The 18,541-nt window shown below is 40.1% G+C and overlaps 1 protein-coding gene across 1 annotated transcript in view; it reads right to left on the bottom strand.

Annotated features, from left to right (window-relative positions):
- Positions 1-18,541, bottom strand: part of myo7ab (myosin VIIAb) — a 65,091-nt gene that overhangs the window by 39,593 nt on the left and 6,957 nt on the right. Inside the window, exons 3-9 of the mRNA XM_050037005.1 lie at positions 14,593-14,661; positions 8,193-8,306; positions 7,524-7,676; positions 2,335-2,519; positions 1,085-1,206; positions 766-908; positions 521-634 (exon numbers count right to left, since the gene is read on the bottom strand). Coding sequence (XP_049892962.1) covers positions 521-634; positions 766-908; positions 1,085-1,206; positions 2,335-2,519; positions 7,524-7,676; positions 8,193-8,306; positions 14,593-14,610 — 849 coding nt within the window. The 5' untranslated portion in view covers positions 14,611-14,661. The remainder of the gene's footprint in view (positions 1-520; positions 635-765; positions 909-1,084; positions 1,207-2,334; positions 2,520-7,523; positions 7,677-8,192; positions 8,307-14,592; positions 14,662-18,541) is intronic.

Below are 18,541 nucleotides of genomic sequence, written 5' to 3' on the forward strand. Positions count from 1 at the left end.
TTTATCTGCTCCGTTGTCTTTGTAAAGTTAACATATCGCACCGTCATTTCAAACTCAACACTTGTTTCAAATTAAAAGCCCCTTATAACCTTGGCTAGAGAATCCCTCCATTTTCTAAATAGGCTTTTATTCTGAAACATTTGTCAGAACTTCCTGCGATAGATACAGTAGCTTGACAGTTTACGTATTGCGCTTCAAATGTAGCTCCTCCCATCTGCTGACGCTTTTAGGTGACTACAACAACATGTCGGCTGGCACATACGCCATGTAAGACGACCAGGGATAATTAGTGAGTACCAGCGTGTAGCGTGTACCAGGCATAATGCAAGTCCTGAGTCTGAAATATGTCTGTCAGCAAGTCCTATTTAGACTCCGCCGCAGACAACGGCGGAATTTCTCCGACCACGTAGTGAACCACAAGCTCCGTGGCTTCTTTCAACTTCCAACTCTGAGTATGAATAGTCTCTGAGTATGAATAGTCTCTGAGTATGAATAGTCTCTCACTCAGCCATAGACTCACCATGGTGAGGTAGGAGTAGTCTTTGGCGAGGCCCAGACCCAGCTTGGCCTTCATCTCTGAAGCCATCCCTCTCAGCATGCAGTAAAAAATATGGTAGTTCCTCTCATCTGGAGCCTGGAGGAGAACACGGGGAGAGAGAAGTACAGAAAATTTAACCAAATAAAACTAACCTGAAAAGGCCTAGAGTCATGACTTTAGAGATACTGAGGATGTGTTTTATCTGACATTACGATCCGGCTTCCCACCTGTCGACACACGCGGGACTTCTCCAGCAGGTACTGCTCTATCTTGGCCCCTTCAATGGCCCCTCGCTTGTTGAAGTGGATATCGATATACTTCCCAAAGCGACTGGAGTTGTCGTTACGAATGGTCTTGGCATTGCCAAAGGCTGAATGGAATCACAAATCATACAGTGAGACGACGGGAAAAAAGTAAAACTGTATAGGACTGACTGAAGAAAAATGGATTAGATTTGACATTTGAGATTCAAAGTTCATTCTCAACGTTAAAAGATTAAAAGATTTGCATGTACATTTGAGTGTAGAAACACTACGTCTTTCTGACCTTCGAGGATGGGCGTGGCCTCCAGGACTTGTTGTTCTATCCATGAGTGTTGACCGCTGATGGCTGCGAGGAACTGCAGAATCAGTTTTGTGCTCTCCGTCTTCCCGGCTCCAGACTCACCACTGTCACACAGAACGGACCATTACACATTCGGACAAGACACAGACACACATTGTCTCTTCCAAAATTTGACATTTTGGGAATAATCTTTGTTGTCCATTTGTTGTCCAAGGCGTACTGACCAATCACGCCTAAACTGGCTTTGGTTGCCTGCAGGTAAACAGTTCATGTAAAGAGCAAAAGAGGTGAAACATAATGGCCAAATGCAATCTCTTAACTCATTCACTATCTTCTGATGACAATTTAGCTTTTCATTAGCTTTTTAAAAATGTATCTGCATAATAAATCGCTGTCAGACTGATGCATTCCAAGATTGCTTATCTGACTGTAAAAAATGGCCGGCATACTAAGCCTTGGAATCCTTGGCCAAGGTACCCGTTATCCTGATATCTACTGGCTACACTGGAATCCCCGAAATATTGGCTGTTGCTGCTGCCACCGCCCAATCCAAACCGTTCTACTCGTTGGTTGGAGTTAAGCATTAACCTCGAATGGTTAGGGTGAGGATAGCCCATTGGTCAGAGGATAGGACCTGAACAAATCAGTATGTTTGGGTAGCAAGCGTTAGCCCCCAGAGGCTAAACTGTTGTCAGACCGATAGCTGATCGATTCCAAGATCGTTTTTTTTAAATACATATATATATATATATATATATATATATATATATGATTAAATGTAAAAACAACAAATCAACATTTTATGAGGGATTATGTGTTGGACTATTTCCTGGCTGGGAGTTGCCAGGAAACTAGCTGTAACGTGTTGATTAGTGATTAGTGTTGAACAGAGCCAGGCTAACTGTTTTCTCCTGTTCCCAGTCTTAAGGCTAAGTTAAGTTAGCTTGTTGCTAAAAGTAGCTTCATATTTAGCATAAAGACGCAAGATTGGTATTGATCTTCTCATCCAATTCTGCAGATATGATTATTATTCAAAGATATTATCCCGAAAAGATGCTAGAATTGAACATCCACTAAAGAAAAGGAAAAGACTCTCTGTGGGGAGAAAAAATCATTTTCTATCAAAGACATTAAAAGTACATTTCGATATTTTGAACTGTGTTAGTGCAAAAATTTAGACAGGACGACTACTTGTTCAAATGTCAGTGCTGTTCACAACTATTCACACACACCTGATGATGCAACACTGGTCCTTGTTGTTCCGCTGCATGTTGAAGTAACAGTTGTCCGCTATGGCGAAGATGTGCGGTGGCAACTCGCCGATCTTCTTGTTGGTGTAAAGGCGGATCTGGTCTGGAGTGTAGATGGGCAGCAGCTGGTAGGGATTGACTGCTACCAGAATTGAGCCGGTATACGTCTGCAGGAACCCAAAAAAAAAAAAAAGAATAATTATTTTAAAAAAAATTGATAACATGCAGTTTACAAACAGAATATCTCCTATTTTTTACCAAAAACTATCCAAATCATTCAAGATAGTTGTGGACACGATCATCCTTTACTTGTTCCTAACATTTGTCTTCTCTTTCAATCACTGACAATTACAGCTTATTTAATTCTTTGAATTTGATTGTCACTCTAATATGACTGATTGGAAAATTTATTGCATTTACACAATGAACTCATGGAATTTGCAGTCAGTTGTATTAATCACATGAATCTGTAATTCTTGCAGCAAAATCAAACTTTCTGAAATCATCATCACCATGGATCTAGTCATCCAAATGTGTTTCAAAATGCTTTTAAAAGCTAAGGAAGAAGTTGGAGCAAAAATAAGTTACTGACAGGCAAATTCACAAAGACTGGATCGCAGATGCTGATAGCATCATGAATTGTGCATCAATTGCAACTGCTGTCTGCCCTGTCTCAAGGTCGGATTCACAAAAGATATCGCGCTGATGATATTACAGCACAAACACGCTCATAAAGCTTTGCAGCTGAGTGGAATTTGCCCTTTTTCTAGCATCTGATTGCAGTCATCCACATGGCAAAGTATAAATGTTGCCTAGCAGAAGAAGAAGAAGAAAGAAATCTGAAATTTTCAGAATGCAAGCTCCACGTCCCGACAGGCAAGGTGCAGAGGCAATTCTCAAATCTTCACTTAAGGAATTTAAAAATGACATAGAGAAACCATTTTATATATAGTCTGTCACTGCGCTTCAGTTACCACCAACTTTCTGAAGATGCTAATTTTACTGTAACTTTGCAATTTGCATAGAAAGGGGTCCATTTAGCACCAAATGTATGCATATTACCTAACTTAAATACATGCAAGTAGCACAGGAGCACTGATGCACTATTTGTTCAGCAGCTCAGTTAGTACCCTCTTTGTGAGTGCTTTGAGAATTACACAGTTTCTTTTTGTCTTGTTTGTGCAGGTTTACTGGCTGCAAAAGCCAAAGAATCCCTTTGTGAATTCACCCGTGAGCTCATGAGCAAGAATATAAATCAGCCATTAATGAAGCCAGAAAACAGACTGAAACCAAGAGAAGCCATGAATAAAACACCAATTTTACCCAAGTTAAAATTAAGATCATGACCGAATAGGACTACCGCCCACTAAACTATACAGTCAGTACAGTTTCAAGATCAGTGTCACCAATTCAGTATCTGACCAAATGCCTCCCCTTCTGTTTCTGAGATATGACTTTCAGTTACGGCCATAAAAGTGTTTTTGCAGGACACTATGAGGTCACAGTGAAGTTGACCTTTTTGATACAAAATGCCATCACTTCATCATTATAACCTATAAGACATTTGTGTGAAATTTTGTCTTAATTAGCATATGAATTCTTAAGTTATGGCCAAAAACATGTTTTTTGAGGTCACAGTGACCTTGACCTATGACCACCCAATTCTTATCAGTTCATCCTTGAGTCTAATTGGACCTTTGTGCCAAATTTGAGGAAACTCCCTCAAAGCCTTCTTGGGATAATGTGTTCATGAGAATGACGCAAGGTCACAGTGACCTTTGACCTATGACCACCAAAATCTAAGAGTGCTTCCTCACCTGCCCCGTTTGGTTTAGTTCAGTCGAACTCAAGTTCGTTTGCCCCCTAAGTGCAATTTGTTTGGGCAGGTGTGAACACAGCAATCACACTCAGGTGTGCACCAAAACAACCAGAACAAGACCTTCTTGAAGAGGTGGTCTCGGTCTGGTCACAAACAAACTCTGGTGCAGTTTGTTTGTGGTGAGAACGTGTTCCGACCTCGATCTGAACCAGCTGCAGTCACATGACACATTGTTTGGGTTAAACATGAGCATGGTACAGTCCTGGAGGATTATTAATGTGCACCTCCTCCTGTACTGCCTTAATATGCACATTCAGCACATCCAATGCATCAAAACATTGTTTTCTAGTTGGAGCCGCGCCTCGTTTTCAAACTGTATGGTTTGACTAAATGAACAATGACAACAATATAGTCCACGATGAGCAGCACTAAAATCAACCTGCGTAGTTGTCCCTCCATTGTGACATTAGAAAGTGTCACATTTATCTTGCAACTGTACTCTTCTTCAACGTTTGGTTTACTTCCTGGATTTTTCCCACATGGAAATTCTGACCAATCATGAGCAGCTTTCTCACACAAGGCATTTGATCTGGTCCGTTTGTAAATGCTGCCATGAGAACATGAACCAACTCTAGGCAATTATACAACTTTGTAAAAAAAATTAGTCCCTGATTCGGACCAAAGCAAGACAACTCTAGGTCTGAAAGCATCCTCATTGGTTCATCATTTAGTCCAAGTGAATGTTCGTGCCAAATTTGAAGTACCTCAAGGCATTCTTGTAATATTATGTTTACGAGAATTGGAGGGAAGTACGGACGAATGGATAGACAACGCGGAAACACGATACCTCCAACCTAGACTAACCGGCGCAGAGGCATAAAAATTGCGTTTGTACGAGTTCTCATCTAACTTTCTGCTTATCTTCAATACATCTCTGACTGTCATTTAACAAACAGCAAAACAGCTCTGCCTCTAGCATCATCAGGTAGCATTATTCTAACACTTTCCAAAGTTTAGTTTCTTTGCACCACAGAGCTGCAACAAAAAAATGACTTTAACTACCTTTAACTGCAGATTTAAAACTTTTGTGTTCTCCACTGCTTTGTGCAACTTGAATGCTAACTTGTTAATTTCCTCTAAGTTGCATTCGTATGTTTTATTTCTTGACTTTACACCTTGAAACACGAGGTGTTCCACACAAATAAACCCTACGCAGTTGTGATCTTGAGATAAAGGAGGCAAAATAAATGAAATTACATCCATGGCTGCTCTTACCACCCACAGTTACAGCAGTTTAAAACAGATATAGATAAATAGAGTATGCTAGGAAGCTGTGACATCAAAAAAGCATATTTTGTGTCACATCAATTTGTATATTCCAATTTCATACTCACCCTTCCACCACAATTTGTCTACGCAGAAAGAGAGAACAAAACAACCACAAACTATTACAGATCCATAACTGGGGTACACTGTCAAAAGGAATACACACCAAAGTACAAGTTTTTAGGAGCTTACCCCTCCTTTGGTCAGCTGAGCTGTCAAGCACCAACTACTACACGATATCCAGTGTAAACCTATTTAAGCCTGCCTGCTCTCCGAATAAAGCTCCTACACAGGTGTGAACGGGAGCAGGGGGCCACAGATCAGTTCAGTTTGGGTGAGAAGAAGCTGTTTACTCTGTTGTGCACTGTGATGTCCCTTCAATACACCCTGTTAACCAAAGTAACCTTGTTTTGGGTTACTGTATGTATAAGAACATCTAAAACCAAGTAAGCAGCTCGTAATTGTTTTCAATATTACATTTAAAGGTCCCATATTATACTTGTACTTTGGGTTTCTCGAACATGTTTCCATGCTTTCATGTTTCACTTGAATTACATGGCTAAGGAACAGCTTGGGTCCATGTTCACTTTCTGTCAGCTGATGTTGTTCACATACACCACAAAACATTCAAACAAGGAAATACAAAATGACCCAATTCAAATGTTTGTGTCTCAAAGGGTCTATATAGTATACTTGTGACATAACATACTCACAGAAGCCCTGACTGCTTGTCTAAAAACACAGTTGCTGAAACCGAACTGTGTTCATTTCTCTGTGGACTGAGCGTTTTGATACTTTCACAGAATGTATATAGCAACTGTGCCTGCTTTAATATTTAAAAAGACATGAAGATCTGTCTTTTCACAATATGGGACCTTTAAAATCAACACATCTCATTCACCAAAGAAAAATAAACTGAAGGCCTTATATGGTGATTAAGTATTTAGTAACTAAAGCTGTTAAATAATTGTAGCGACGTAAAAGTAGCAATGTTGGAACTCTAATTATGCGCAGGTCACGATTACATGCGACAGCGTATTGGAGCCATTGTCGGTAAAAAATTTAATTAGATATAGAGCCGCGCAAGAAAGTGAAAATTCAGGGGGGGAAAAAAACAGCTAAATGCAGATATTCTCTGAGTTTAAAGTGGTACATTTACAAGAGAAATCAGCTGATGGCCAGGTAACATCACGGATGTCGGCACAACTTTGTTTGTGGAACCATATATGAACCATAACGGGATGTCTTGATTGGATGCTCAAACAACAGTCAAAGTCTTGTGCTTTACCCAGTTTATGTGCACAGTACAAAACTGAAACTACTGAGTCAACTAAGTCTCAAAATAAAAAGCCAACATTGACTCCCGTTGGACACTAACCCCAGTCTCCTGGGTGAAAGTCCTGTACATGACCCATTCATCCACCACAGCTTCCTCCCTTCATGAACTTTGTCTCTTTTTATACCACGTTACTTGACTTTCTGGCAGTAAATTTGTGATTTTTTTTCTCATAAATGTACCACTTTGATATCAAAGGATATCAACATTTTGTCCTCCTAAATTTACAACTTAAATCCCACAAATATTGAGTTTTTTCTCTGAGTATAACCTCCCTCTCCCAGCTCTGTTTATACCTCTTATTTTATTTCTTTACTGACAATGGCCCTGATACGCCCTCGTAATCACGAAATAAGATCTCTATTTTTACTCTTTGGTAAATGCAGCAGGCTTCTGTTTCAATCCCCCTCATAGGCAAACCTCAGGTACTCAGTCAAACAGCAATGTGGGGACATTCTGTTTAATGCTGTATTTATAGCGACGTGTAAACTCATCGTCAGGGTATTGGAGGTAGGTGTAAACAGCTTAACCTTAAAAGAACCTCGCTGGGCTGTGGCCAATTTCCACGTTACTCCCTCCATGTAAAGTGAGTTAAAAGCTCTCTGTGTCTCTGTTATACTGTAGGTGACTGTAAACACTTGTGTAGTCTCTGTGGATTAGAGTGGCAGTGGGTGTTAGTGGGGTACTAACATAGATGACACGTTCATTGTAGCGGATGAACAGGTTGCGGAGGATGCCAGCTTCGTTAAGGTCGCCCAGACGGATCATGTCCTCCACCCCGTGGATGGAGGTCGGGTGCATGGGTTTGATGTTGGTGGCATTCTGGGGGGAAATCCAGTGTTCCTGCGTGAGGGGGGGGGGGGGGGAGTAAGCATGGATTAGAGTGGACTGGAAGATTCTGATTTTTTACAACTTGGTAGTTTTGCCAGAGGTGTTAACTTGAGTCACATGGCTTGGACTCAATGCTGCATTTCAGAGAAATATATATCATATCATTGGATTATAATTATTGGTGCATTAATGTGGTCATCACTTTAACATTGCAGCTAGTAAAGGTGGCGCTCATTTTAACTACTTTAGATACTGTCAGGTAGTTTAACTTGTAAAAGTGAATCATAATTTATTAGATGATTTGTATTTTGTAGCATCAATATATTAAACTAAATGTGGGGTCAACTTGGTGTAGTGGAGTGACTACAATATTTGTCTCTGAGATGTAGTGGAGGAGAAGTATTTAACAACAAACACACAATAATATTACAAACTACAAATCAGATCTTTTTAAAGAAAATGCGTTAAGTTTATGTGTGTATGTACAGTAAGAGTACTGGTGTGCTTCCTGTTCAGCTGCTGACTTACCCATCCTTCATCATCCAAAACCTGGATCTGTCCAGAGTCACACAGTTTGACCACGGCTCCCACAGGGACGTCAAACTCTCGCCCCGTTTTACGGTCCAACCACACATAGTCCCCCTGGATCATTATAAGAAACACAGCTCCCGTTAAATATGGGTCATTTTTTGTCATTATACAGACCTAACATTAAAAGAAGGAACAGCAAATAAATTAGAATCAGAATCAGGTTAATTGCCAAGCAGGTTTTCACATACAAGAAATTTGCCTTGGCGTTGTGATGCAGCACAATAAACATGGCAAGAGAAAATAAAATAAAAGCAGGTACTGTAAAAGTTAAGAAACATAAATATAGGCTGAAAAAAAACAAAACAATAAAAATCTGAAAAGAATACACGCAAATATTCAATATATATATATTTTAAAATGAAAGAGCTGTACAGTTTTGTGCAGGAATGTGCATAAATATATAAATGGGTATAAAAAGTATTAAACTGCCAAAAAAGACCTACCAATAAGTTTTATGAGCAGTTTCACATGAGTTTGAGCTCGTTATGTGACACCATTATCATGTTATGCTATAATCTCACTGTTTTTGTGCCTGTGGTTATTACATTATGTATGTTGAATAACTAGAAAACATCAGAGTTGCACCACACACCCAGTTTCCTACTTCTTCAGCTGCCAGCTCTCATAATGGGATTATTAAGTCTGAAAAAGGCTTTAATCTGACCACCTCCAGCCCAGTATGGATGTGATATAACCCCCAGCCTCACGGCTCCATGTTGTTTGGGAAGGTCTAAATTTTGTAGGGTGCATATTATCAGTTTTGACTGTATCTACCAGTTTATCTAGCAGTAAAATGTGTTCACACTGCAGCAATTACTCCCAGATAAATCACAGAATATGCCACTTTGAGAGCCTGTATAGAGTCCATATTAGCATATTTCCCAAAACAAGTAAAAACACAGCTTCTGTCATTCATATATCTGATCTGATCAACTCTGATCTGATCACTGATCAATTATCCACGTGACTCAAAACTCCACAAACTGCTCCTGAGGGAGATAAAGAAGAGCTTTGCCTGTGCTGTGTTCACAGACCCGCAAAAACCTCAAACCCCCCCCCCAAAAATTTTAATAAGGGGACACAGGGGCAACTCCCACGCACATCCAAGAGAAGACTCTCTGATTGGTTGAATTCATTATACACCCAAAACACCCCAATGATTTATTATTTAATGAAGGGGCTAAATACAACCCCTTTGCCTCTGGTACCTTTGCGCCCAGATTACGTACCTTTTAACAGCAAAAGTGGATCTGGACATGCCCTAAATGCACTTGTGTCATGCACTTTATAACATGCACTATAGGTTATTTAAACTGGGCCCTGTATCTTTTGTTTGGATGCTAAGCATAAAGGAAGCTGCAGGCAAACACTGCAGCACAAAGCTCTCCGTGTTCACCCCTACAGTCTAGACCGTGACCTTAAGGATGCTATTTTTTGCTTCCACTTAACATCATCCAGATGTCTCACATTGAATGAGATTCATAGCGAAGGCTGTGAGCTGAGATTGAGACAGATCAGTGTGTCTGAGTCGTGCCCTGCAGGACTCTGGGGGGAGAAAAACGCACCAGGATCTGGTTATTGAAGAGAAACCGTTGATGGCCTGATATGTGGTAACTGAGCTGGGATGCGCTGCTATATTTAGCGTGCTGGGAGTCAAACACATTGCACACATTTCTCTCAATTTTTCATTGCAAGCATTAATCATACATTTTGTTTTTATTTGTTTAACTTGAACTTCATTTTAACCTCTCAAAACCCACTGACTGGTGCTAAATAACAACTTCATGCTTTCCAAACAAGCATCATTTGATTCTACCGAAGACAGCAAAACTTTTCAAAGATAACAAAATACATGTTGTATAAAATAATCAAGAATATCTCTACTGGATGTAATGATGAAACCATAAAAGGCCTCAATTTCAGTGTGATAGAGCAGATACATATCACATATTTTTTAATTTAAAGGGAATACTGTGAACATTAAGGTGTAAGTAGATAATTCTGTGTGCCCTTAAAGAGTCGGTTCATCTAAATAAAAATATGAGAAATAAAAAACATTTTTTCAGTTACCTCTTGTGGTACTGTGGTAAGACAAAGAACAATGGGCCTCTTGCAAGAACAAATTCATTTTTAAGTGGCATGTATGAATGATAGCTTGTTGCATCCGACAAATTTTCTTGGCCTAAAAATTTTGTCTCTGCCCCTTAAATAAATTCTTGAGTGGTCCAGGGCTGTCGTAGGAGACGTGCACGACTGTCCTGCCGTCCTTCACTGGAGTAGAAAGTACTTGTTTGATTTAAGAATGACACTGCCTTAATCTTGATGAAACCAAAATTAATATTTTTCTTAGATTTTTAAAATTTCATCGGCATGTTTTGAAGCACAGCAACTTTTACAGTCCAGTATCATCCTCTGTTACACTGTCAGAGCCATGAGATGTCCATCTCTCCCACTGTCATGTCCCCTTGAATGCCTACCATCTAAGTCATTGACCAATTTGCTTTTGTAAGACATTTTTCTGGCATCTTACTTCATGTCAGACTATTGCTTTTCCTCATTTCTGTCATAGCACAGCGATGTCACCAGATGAACGACTTTGTCAGTAATATTTTCCAATGTTTTCAGGTCTCCTAGCACCTTTATCTGACATTGCTTAAAGTATTATGTTTTCATCTCCTGTCTTGCATTTATTCAAGCTCTGCACACTCAAACGCACACTTACAGTACCCCTGAACCAGTGGCATTAGTCAAGCTGAAATGAGGGATTTATGACACCTTTGTGCAGTTGAGAGGATTTGGTCAATTTGACTTTCATACCAAGAAACCTCAAAGGAAAAAAGAAAGTGAGATTTAAGATAAGAATGTTGTTGATTTTTCTAAATGTAATTTTTGAACACTGTGAGAACAAGTTTCCATTGTTTCTGTTTAACAGCAAAAATTTCAGAGACATTCATTCATTCATTTACTGTAACCACTTATCCTGTTGGGGGTCGCAGGGGGAGGCTGGAGCCTATCCCCAGACTGGTCGCCAGACTTTCACAGGGCTGACACATAGAGACAGACAACCATTCACACTCACATTAAAACCTACGGACAATTTAGAGTCACCAATTAACCTGCATGTCTTTGGACTGTGGGAGGAAGCTGGAGCACCTGGAGGAAACCCACGCTGACACAGAAAGAACATGCAGACTGTGTTTGAATCAGGAATCCTCTTGCTGTGAGGCAATCAATAACCACTGCCCCACCGTGCTCCCATCAGAGACAGAAATCTCAAAATCTGGGCCACCAGCTCACAAATTTTAATGCATAATAAGCAAATAGTGAGTGTGAACATGTATACTGTAAGTATGTACCAGATATTCTGGTAACCTGATCCTCTGACACAGTGCCTTTATGCTGAACACCCTTATTTTGCTTAATAATGAATCCATTCTGTTCTTAGAGTTTTTGCTGTATCTGATTTTGCTGTTGCAACAATCTCATTTATTTATCACGTTCCATCTAATCTTACTGATATTATAATTGCATTCAGCTTATCTGGGTTTTAAGAAGCCTTTACAGTGTCACCCACAAGGGTAATGTAGTGAGTTTTGCAGCCCAGACAGGAGTCACCTTCTGCTGTCCTCCTTCAGCCGCCAACACTCTTTAAAACAAACCCCAAAATACTGCTACATATGTAGTTCCTCAGAGGCATCGGTATGGGCATGATTGCTGACTTTAAAACTATGTGAACAGTGTAAAACATAATGAAGAAAATCAGACTGTTCTCTAGCCCCCACCCCTGAACAGTGATTACCCAATCACAGCTTAGTAATAGTAACTAAGCACAATAAGTTCTGTCCAACTTTGACTTGACGAACAAGCAGAAACTGTATGAAGAGCAACACTCAAGAGTTTGGAAAGTGATGTCACATTTACAAAACTGGCAAAGGTGAAATCACATTACGATGCGGTAGGGTACAGTACGGTACAATACAATACTATGCGATGTGATGTGATACGATACAATACAATGCAATACGATATGATGTGGTAGGGTACAGTACGGTATGATACGATACGATATGATATGATACAATATGATACAATACGATACCATATGATTCGATATGATACAATACAATACTATATGATGTGGTAGGGTACAGTACGTTACGGTACGGTACGGTACGATACGATACGATATAATGTTATACGATTCTACACGATACAATACGATACTATGCGATGTGAGGCGATACATTACAATGCAATACGATACGATGTAGTAGGGTACAGTACGGTAAGATGCGATACAGTACGATACGATACAATATGATAAGACACGATACTATATGATGCAATACGATACAATACAATATGATATGATGTGGTAGGGTACAGTACAGTATGATACAATACCATACCATACCATATGATTCGATATGATACAATACAATACGATATGATGTGGTAGGGTACAGTACGGTACGATGCGATAGGATAGGATAGGATACGATTTGATACGGTACTGTACTATACTATACTGTAAATCACTGACTTGACCTTAGTAATTTTGTCTTTAATAGTTAATTTAAAGTTATTCTAATTTTATATCCCTCCTATTACTAATTTAACTTTTTTCTATTTTGTCTATTTAGATTTTTATATTTTCTTTCATGTTTTCTGTCCCTGTGTTGCTGCTGCTGCATCAATAAAGGCCTATCTTATCTTAAGACCACAACACCCAAAGTGTTAGGAGTGGTTTCAACTATTTGTTTATATGCTCCAACATAAGCCACAAACGTTAGTGTGCCCAGCTAACTTCCTGCAGTAATAACCTAGCATTATTTCCAAAGGCAAAGGAGTATGTTACTAGCGAACTATGTCATTATGTGGGGTTACAAGTCACAAAAATACCTGGAACATCCACTGCAGCGGAGTCGAGGCACTGCTAAATCAGAGTTATGTTTCCTGTTTGGTTAACATAAGTTTACACATAAGCAGCTCCAACCTTACTTGCCTTGGATGATGTCACATTTGCCAGTGTGGTGTCTGAGGTTCTACTGTAACATCCTGGGTCAGATGACCAGTTAGGGGCCCAGGATCAAGAAGGTATATATGGCCAGGGTCAAGGATTGGTGAAGTCCAACTAGGGTGTCTCTCTGTCGTCTGTTTTACTTTGTCTCACATTTCACAAAAACAACCAACCTATATAAGCAGGGTAGTTGGGGCTGTTATTCAGAGCAGTTCATATTGGCTTCGAACCCTCTCTCAGGCAATCCTAGGTGCTTGATTTTGATGCTGTACTTCTTGTAATAAACCTTTCTATACAAGCAAGACGGTGTCAGCAGAGTCTCCTTCATCACCTTCACATCATCGCTATTTGATAAACAACACCAGTCATTATTATTTGATGAGTCATCATTCTTAAAACCTCTTCTCTTGTAAAAGTGAAGAATAATGTTAAAAATTTAAACATTAAAAGCATAAATCTAACCTTTGTGTTGCTTATCCAGGTATATTAGCAGCCAAATCACCCAAGGGCTGTGTTCAAATAAATGGCATCTTATTTGCAATACTGTATTTTAAAACAGTGGTTCCCAACTCTAGGGTCCCAGTCCGAAAATGGGATTGCAATCCACTCTGAATGGACTGCAATTAACTTGCAAACATATCAAGTTTGTAAAGTGAATTTCCAGCACAGAGCTTTTACTTTAAAGTGCCGTTTCCTGCTGTAGAGTGAGTGACCAACGAACAGCCACCTGACAGAGACAGCAAACCAGCTCGACTACATGGCCAAACTCTGAATATTTTTCACTGTGTGGACCTTGAACTAATGACTATGAGGAAATCTGGACCCTGTGGCTGGACTAGCTGGGAACCACTGCTTTAAAACTATCCAGCTCCATCCTGCAATAGACCAACAACTTTATTTTCATGTCCTCTCTGGATCATCAGCCAGTCAGAATACTGAACTTTTGCTGGCAACATACGGCCTCTTCTCTAACACGATATCATGTATCTAGCCATTAAATGCATATTTACAAGGGCTTGGTTTTAAATGTTATCAGCTGAAACACTAAACTACTACTACAGCTGATATAATCTGAAAGCTACAGCTGTCATTTTAGCCCACAAACAAAAATGAGAAGCCTGCTTAGTTTGAAATGAAAGAACCGATAATTAAAAACTTACTGTGTATTGTAAACATCTGTTATCACTGTAAACTGTATCATGTGTCATGTGACAACAGAAAACTTGACAGACATTGCAACAGTAAAAAGATTTAACAGGGTGTGAGATAAAAGCAGCAGCTGAGCACATCGAGCCACTTCTACCTAACATGACCAACCTGCTGCAGAATGACCATGGTTCAGCCTTGGGTTGGTAGCAGGACATCAGAAGTCACCATGTGAGGGCTCTGCAAAGGAGACAAGTCACAGATGTTATCCAACTGAAAGAAAAAACTACTTCTTCAGAAAGACTGAAAAAAAGTAATTTAGGGACACTGAAAAATATTCTTTGTACTGAATTGTATGTGTACTTTCTTAGAATAAATACACATACTAGGTGGTGAGCATGAGCAGTGACCATGGCTGAACAGGCAAGGAAAATCTGAATCTTCAACATGAGAAAATCTGTGATTACACATGTCACATTACACTGAAAAGTGAACTGAATTAAGAACAGTCCAAAAAAGAACAACCCAACATACCTAACTTATGCACATGCAGCACATACGAAGCAGCATTAATTTGGAGTCACGTTTCTGGACACTTAATGAATGTGAGGACACAAACATGGTCCATGCAAGTACATGAACACAAATGGTAATGCCTGGCCCAGCTGACACAATACATGCGACTCTGGTGAACTTACACAACCTGCGCTCTTATGCAAAAGTGGAGGTAACAATCATCAGCCCTCAAGGGGGCGATACAGAGCTCATTTTAATCAGAACATTTCCATGACCACAGAAGTAAAAAAAACTTTCTGTAAAGCTTTCCATAAAGCCTGGGTTATACTTGCCGTAATGTTGCCGGCATGAGGTTTGCGTGCCAAAATATACGTCATCACGTCTTTTGTGTCAAAAGGGAAGGTTTGGAATTTTGACTCCCCACTTGGTTAGACACCTCGGGATTTTTGTAACTAGAAGCCAACTGTACGCGCTGTGCTTCTCAGTTCAACGTGGACGCCTTTGAGGTATAACTCGTTTGCAGGTTTGCCTTTACCAGCATCTTTACGCCTCTTCTTTGAGAGACTCTCAAATGGTCTTACATTTTTGCAAAGAAATAGCCTGCACACTGGGGAATGAAGAAGCTTTTTGCTGCAGGGTGTGGAAGATCATGAGAGATCGCTGTAAAAACTGGAAAGAGCAGTGTCGTGGGGGAAACACGGTGGTGTAAAATAATTTCAACTTGGAGGCAAGCACAGTTATAATTACAGTAAAATAAGTTGATGTTTACTGCCGCAATCAGGCAGCCTCCTTTCTGGTAACTTTCTTCTGGTAACACTCGTTGACTTCTTGCTTATCCACACAACAGTTTATGACAAACACAAATGCCTCTGTGCATACTCATAACTTGTGTGCTATCTACCACGGCTCACACCATGGTGTCTTGCTCAAGTACAAACAAAGCTTGAGTGCCCTGAATACGCCTTTACATTACCTTATCTAACCTTAACAAAACTCATCTCAAAACTGAAAAAATCTTGCGTAGCTCCAAAGCATCTGTGTTTGCATGGACCCCGTTTGTGCTCTACATCCCCTTTTAGCTCTACTTTTGGTCTCCACCAACTATTTAGCAGCTAAATATCTGGTTATTTAGCTGCTAAATGCTCCGCTATGTTCACTAGCTAGTGTCTTATTTTAGAGTATTATTTGACAGGAGAGACTTTAGTGTGAAGGGGGGAGAAAGTGGGGATGACATGCAGCAAAGGGCACTGGCCAGAACTGAACCGCTGTGGCAAGGACAATGCCTTTGCGCATGCGATGCCTGCTCTAACCACTGAGCTAGTGGGTGCCCCCACCAGCTAGTTTCTAACTGTGTCTGCTGCTTGGTGCGGGACGGGTAGCGTACAGCTCAGTTTACAGCAAACCAGAAAACCAAAACCACAAACTAAAACAGACATTGGATTTGATCTGTACACACTGAATGAGACTAGAGACTGACTATAATTCATCACAGTTTACACAAGCAGGGGAGCCAATAATCCACTAATGACATGTGGGTAAGTCTATATGTGTCTAAGATTGACAGTAGGCCTATTTCCACGCCCCAAAAACAGCATATTCATACAGTAATATTAGACATAGCAGAGTCAGAGCAGAGATAATCAGCCATGTGGTTCAGCAGGACATGGGAGACCAGTGAAGGGAAAGGAGGGGTTGGGGGGTTAAAGGGTCTGGTGGAGGCTGTTAAAGGCTTACTTGGATTCCTGGGCCTAATCCCATCTCTTAAGTATGAGCCATAGTTGTTACAGTTATGACTGCTGAATCATTTCTCCCCCTGCTGAGCCGTTTTTCCTTTGTTAGCCTCCTTCACAGTGACGAACGTGCAGGTCACTATGTAGTATGGCCTTTTTGTTTCCAGTTGACTATGTTAAGCAAAGTAGAGGGAGAATTTTTAATCTTTGTTGAAAACATTGCGTACTTAACATTATATAGTAAAAACAAAAAAATAACTTGAGTGTACTGATTTAGTTTTTTGCTACAGTTCATGCTTGTGTGCAAATATCCCAGTTTAAATGCAGGAACATGGTCCAGTTTGGAGCTATAAAATCATATAAATCAATTTGTATGAATTATTAAAGCACAACTGAAAGATTTGGATGAAAGGTGAAAGATACCCGAGGTGACCTTTTCCCTGCTAAGTCCTTTCAGGAAATACAAACATGCTGGTAACATAAATAGCTTGTGTGGCTAAAAACAAACCCAGACTGTATGAGTGATGAAGGTTACCCATCCCACGGGGGGAGGGGATAAGTGTATTAATGATCCATTAGTGGTCCACTAAGTAGATTAACATTTAGTTGGATGTGCCACACTGTATATCAAAGGACTCTGCATCTAAAACAAATTCTTTCTGTAGAAAAAAATCCACATATTCATCTGAAACAGGTTCAGTAAAGCTTTTAGAGAGCAACAGTGTAGTTATACAGCATGAATTTAATTCCCAGCCAAGTTCATTCATATGAAACAAGTCACAATGCTCTCAGCTAATGCCAAGACATAAGCTGAGCTGTGGTTCCTCTTATCCAGAACCACAGGGTGCCAATCTGGCACCTGGCCCAAACACAGACCTATAGATCTGTGTTAAAAGTCACACTTCGGCCCTCTGTGTATCTACAACCTCATTTCACAACTTACAAACCCAAATATACTCTATGTAAAGGATGCAAACCCTTATCACGCACGCACACACGCGCGCGCACACACACACACACACACACACACACACACACACCAAGCCTAATCTTTACAATTAATTGTCTTGCTGTCAAAGTCCCTTGCCTGAGGAGCTGTAATATTGACGAACCACAAGGTTAAACTCAAGTCACTGCTCCTGCTAACACCACATTTCTGTTATTGCATTGTGTAACTTAAGGAGTGCTTTTAATCCCTTGTTGAGGATATAAAGTAAATTCTCAGCTTTAAGAGTCTGAGCCCCATGAACGGTCACGTGAAATGCAAACAGAGATAAATACACTTCTATACAGCAGGTATATTACCATTACTGGGGAGTTTTCACTGTGCTTTTAACAGAACACAGAGGTATATCTTATTCAAAATCACATAATATCTTAACAGCTCTTATTTGTAGTAAGTAAAACTCTGCTGCCTGACTCACGGCGGTCAGGTTTGAGCCACTTTGTTGCATAAAGCTTTGGTTATTTTCAAATATAATCTATCAAGAAATGTTCATTCTCCTCTCTCTGAGTCTGCCGAATGTCTATGTCCTTGCATGTCATGTGTTGTCATGTGTGTGGCCAGTTGCATCAGCCTGTAATGAATGCATGAATTTGCTGGCAACAAGGTGGAACTGTAGAGGTGGCGGAAAACATAGACTGGGTGTAGTTGCAAAGCAAGTACGGTAAGATGACGACAGGAAGCGAACGTTGGTGCCTGCTTCAGTGTTTTCAAAAGTCTCCCTTTCCACTCAATCCTGTTCCAACACAGTCTTGGGGTTTTCAAATTAAAATATAGTCAGCAGAGGTTTCCAAAGTTTCCATTTTAGGACTCCCAAAATGCTGGAGTAGTGTGGACGCTCGGCAGAAATGTAGCAATGCTTGTGCTTTTT

The sequence above is a fragment of the Epinephelus moara genome, chromosome 3, assembly GCF_006386435.1.
Source record: "Epinephelus moara isolate mb chromosome 3, YSFRI_EMoa_1.0, whole genome shotgun sequence".
NCBI lineage: Eukaryota > Metazoa > Chordata > Actinopteri > Perciformes > Serranidae > Epinephelus > Epinephelus moara.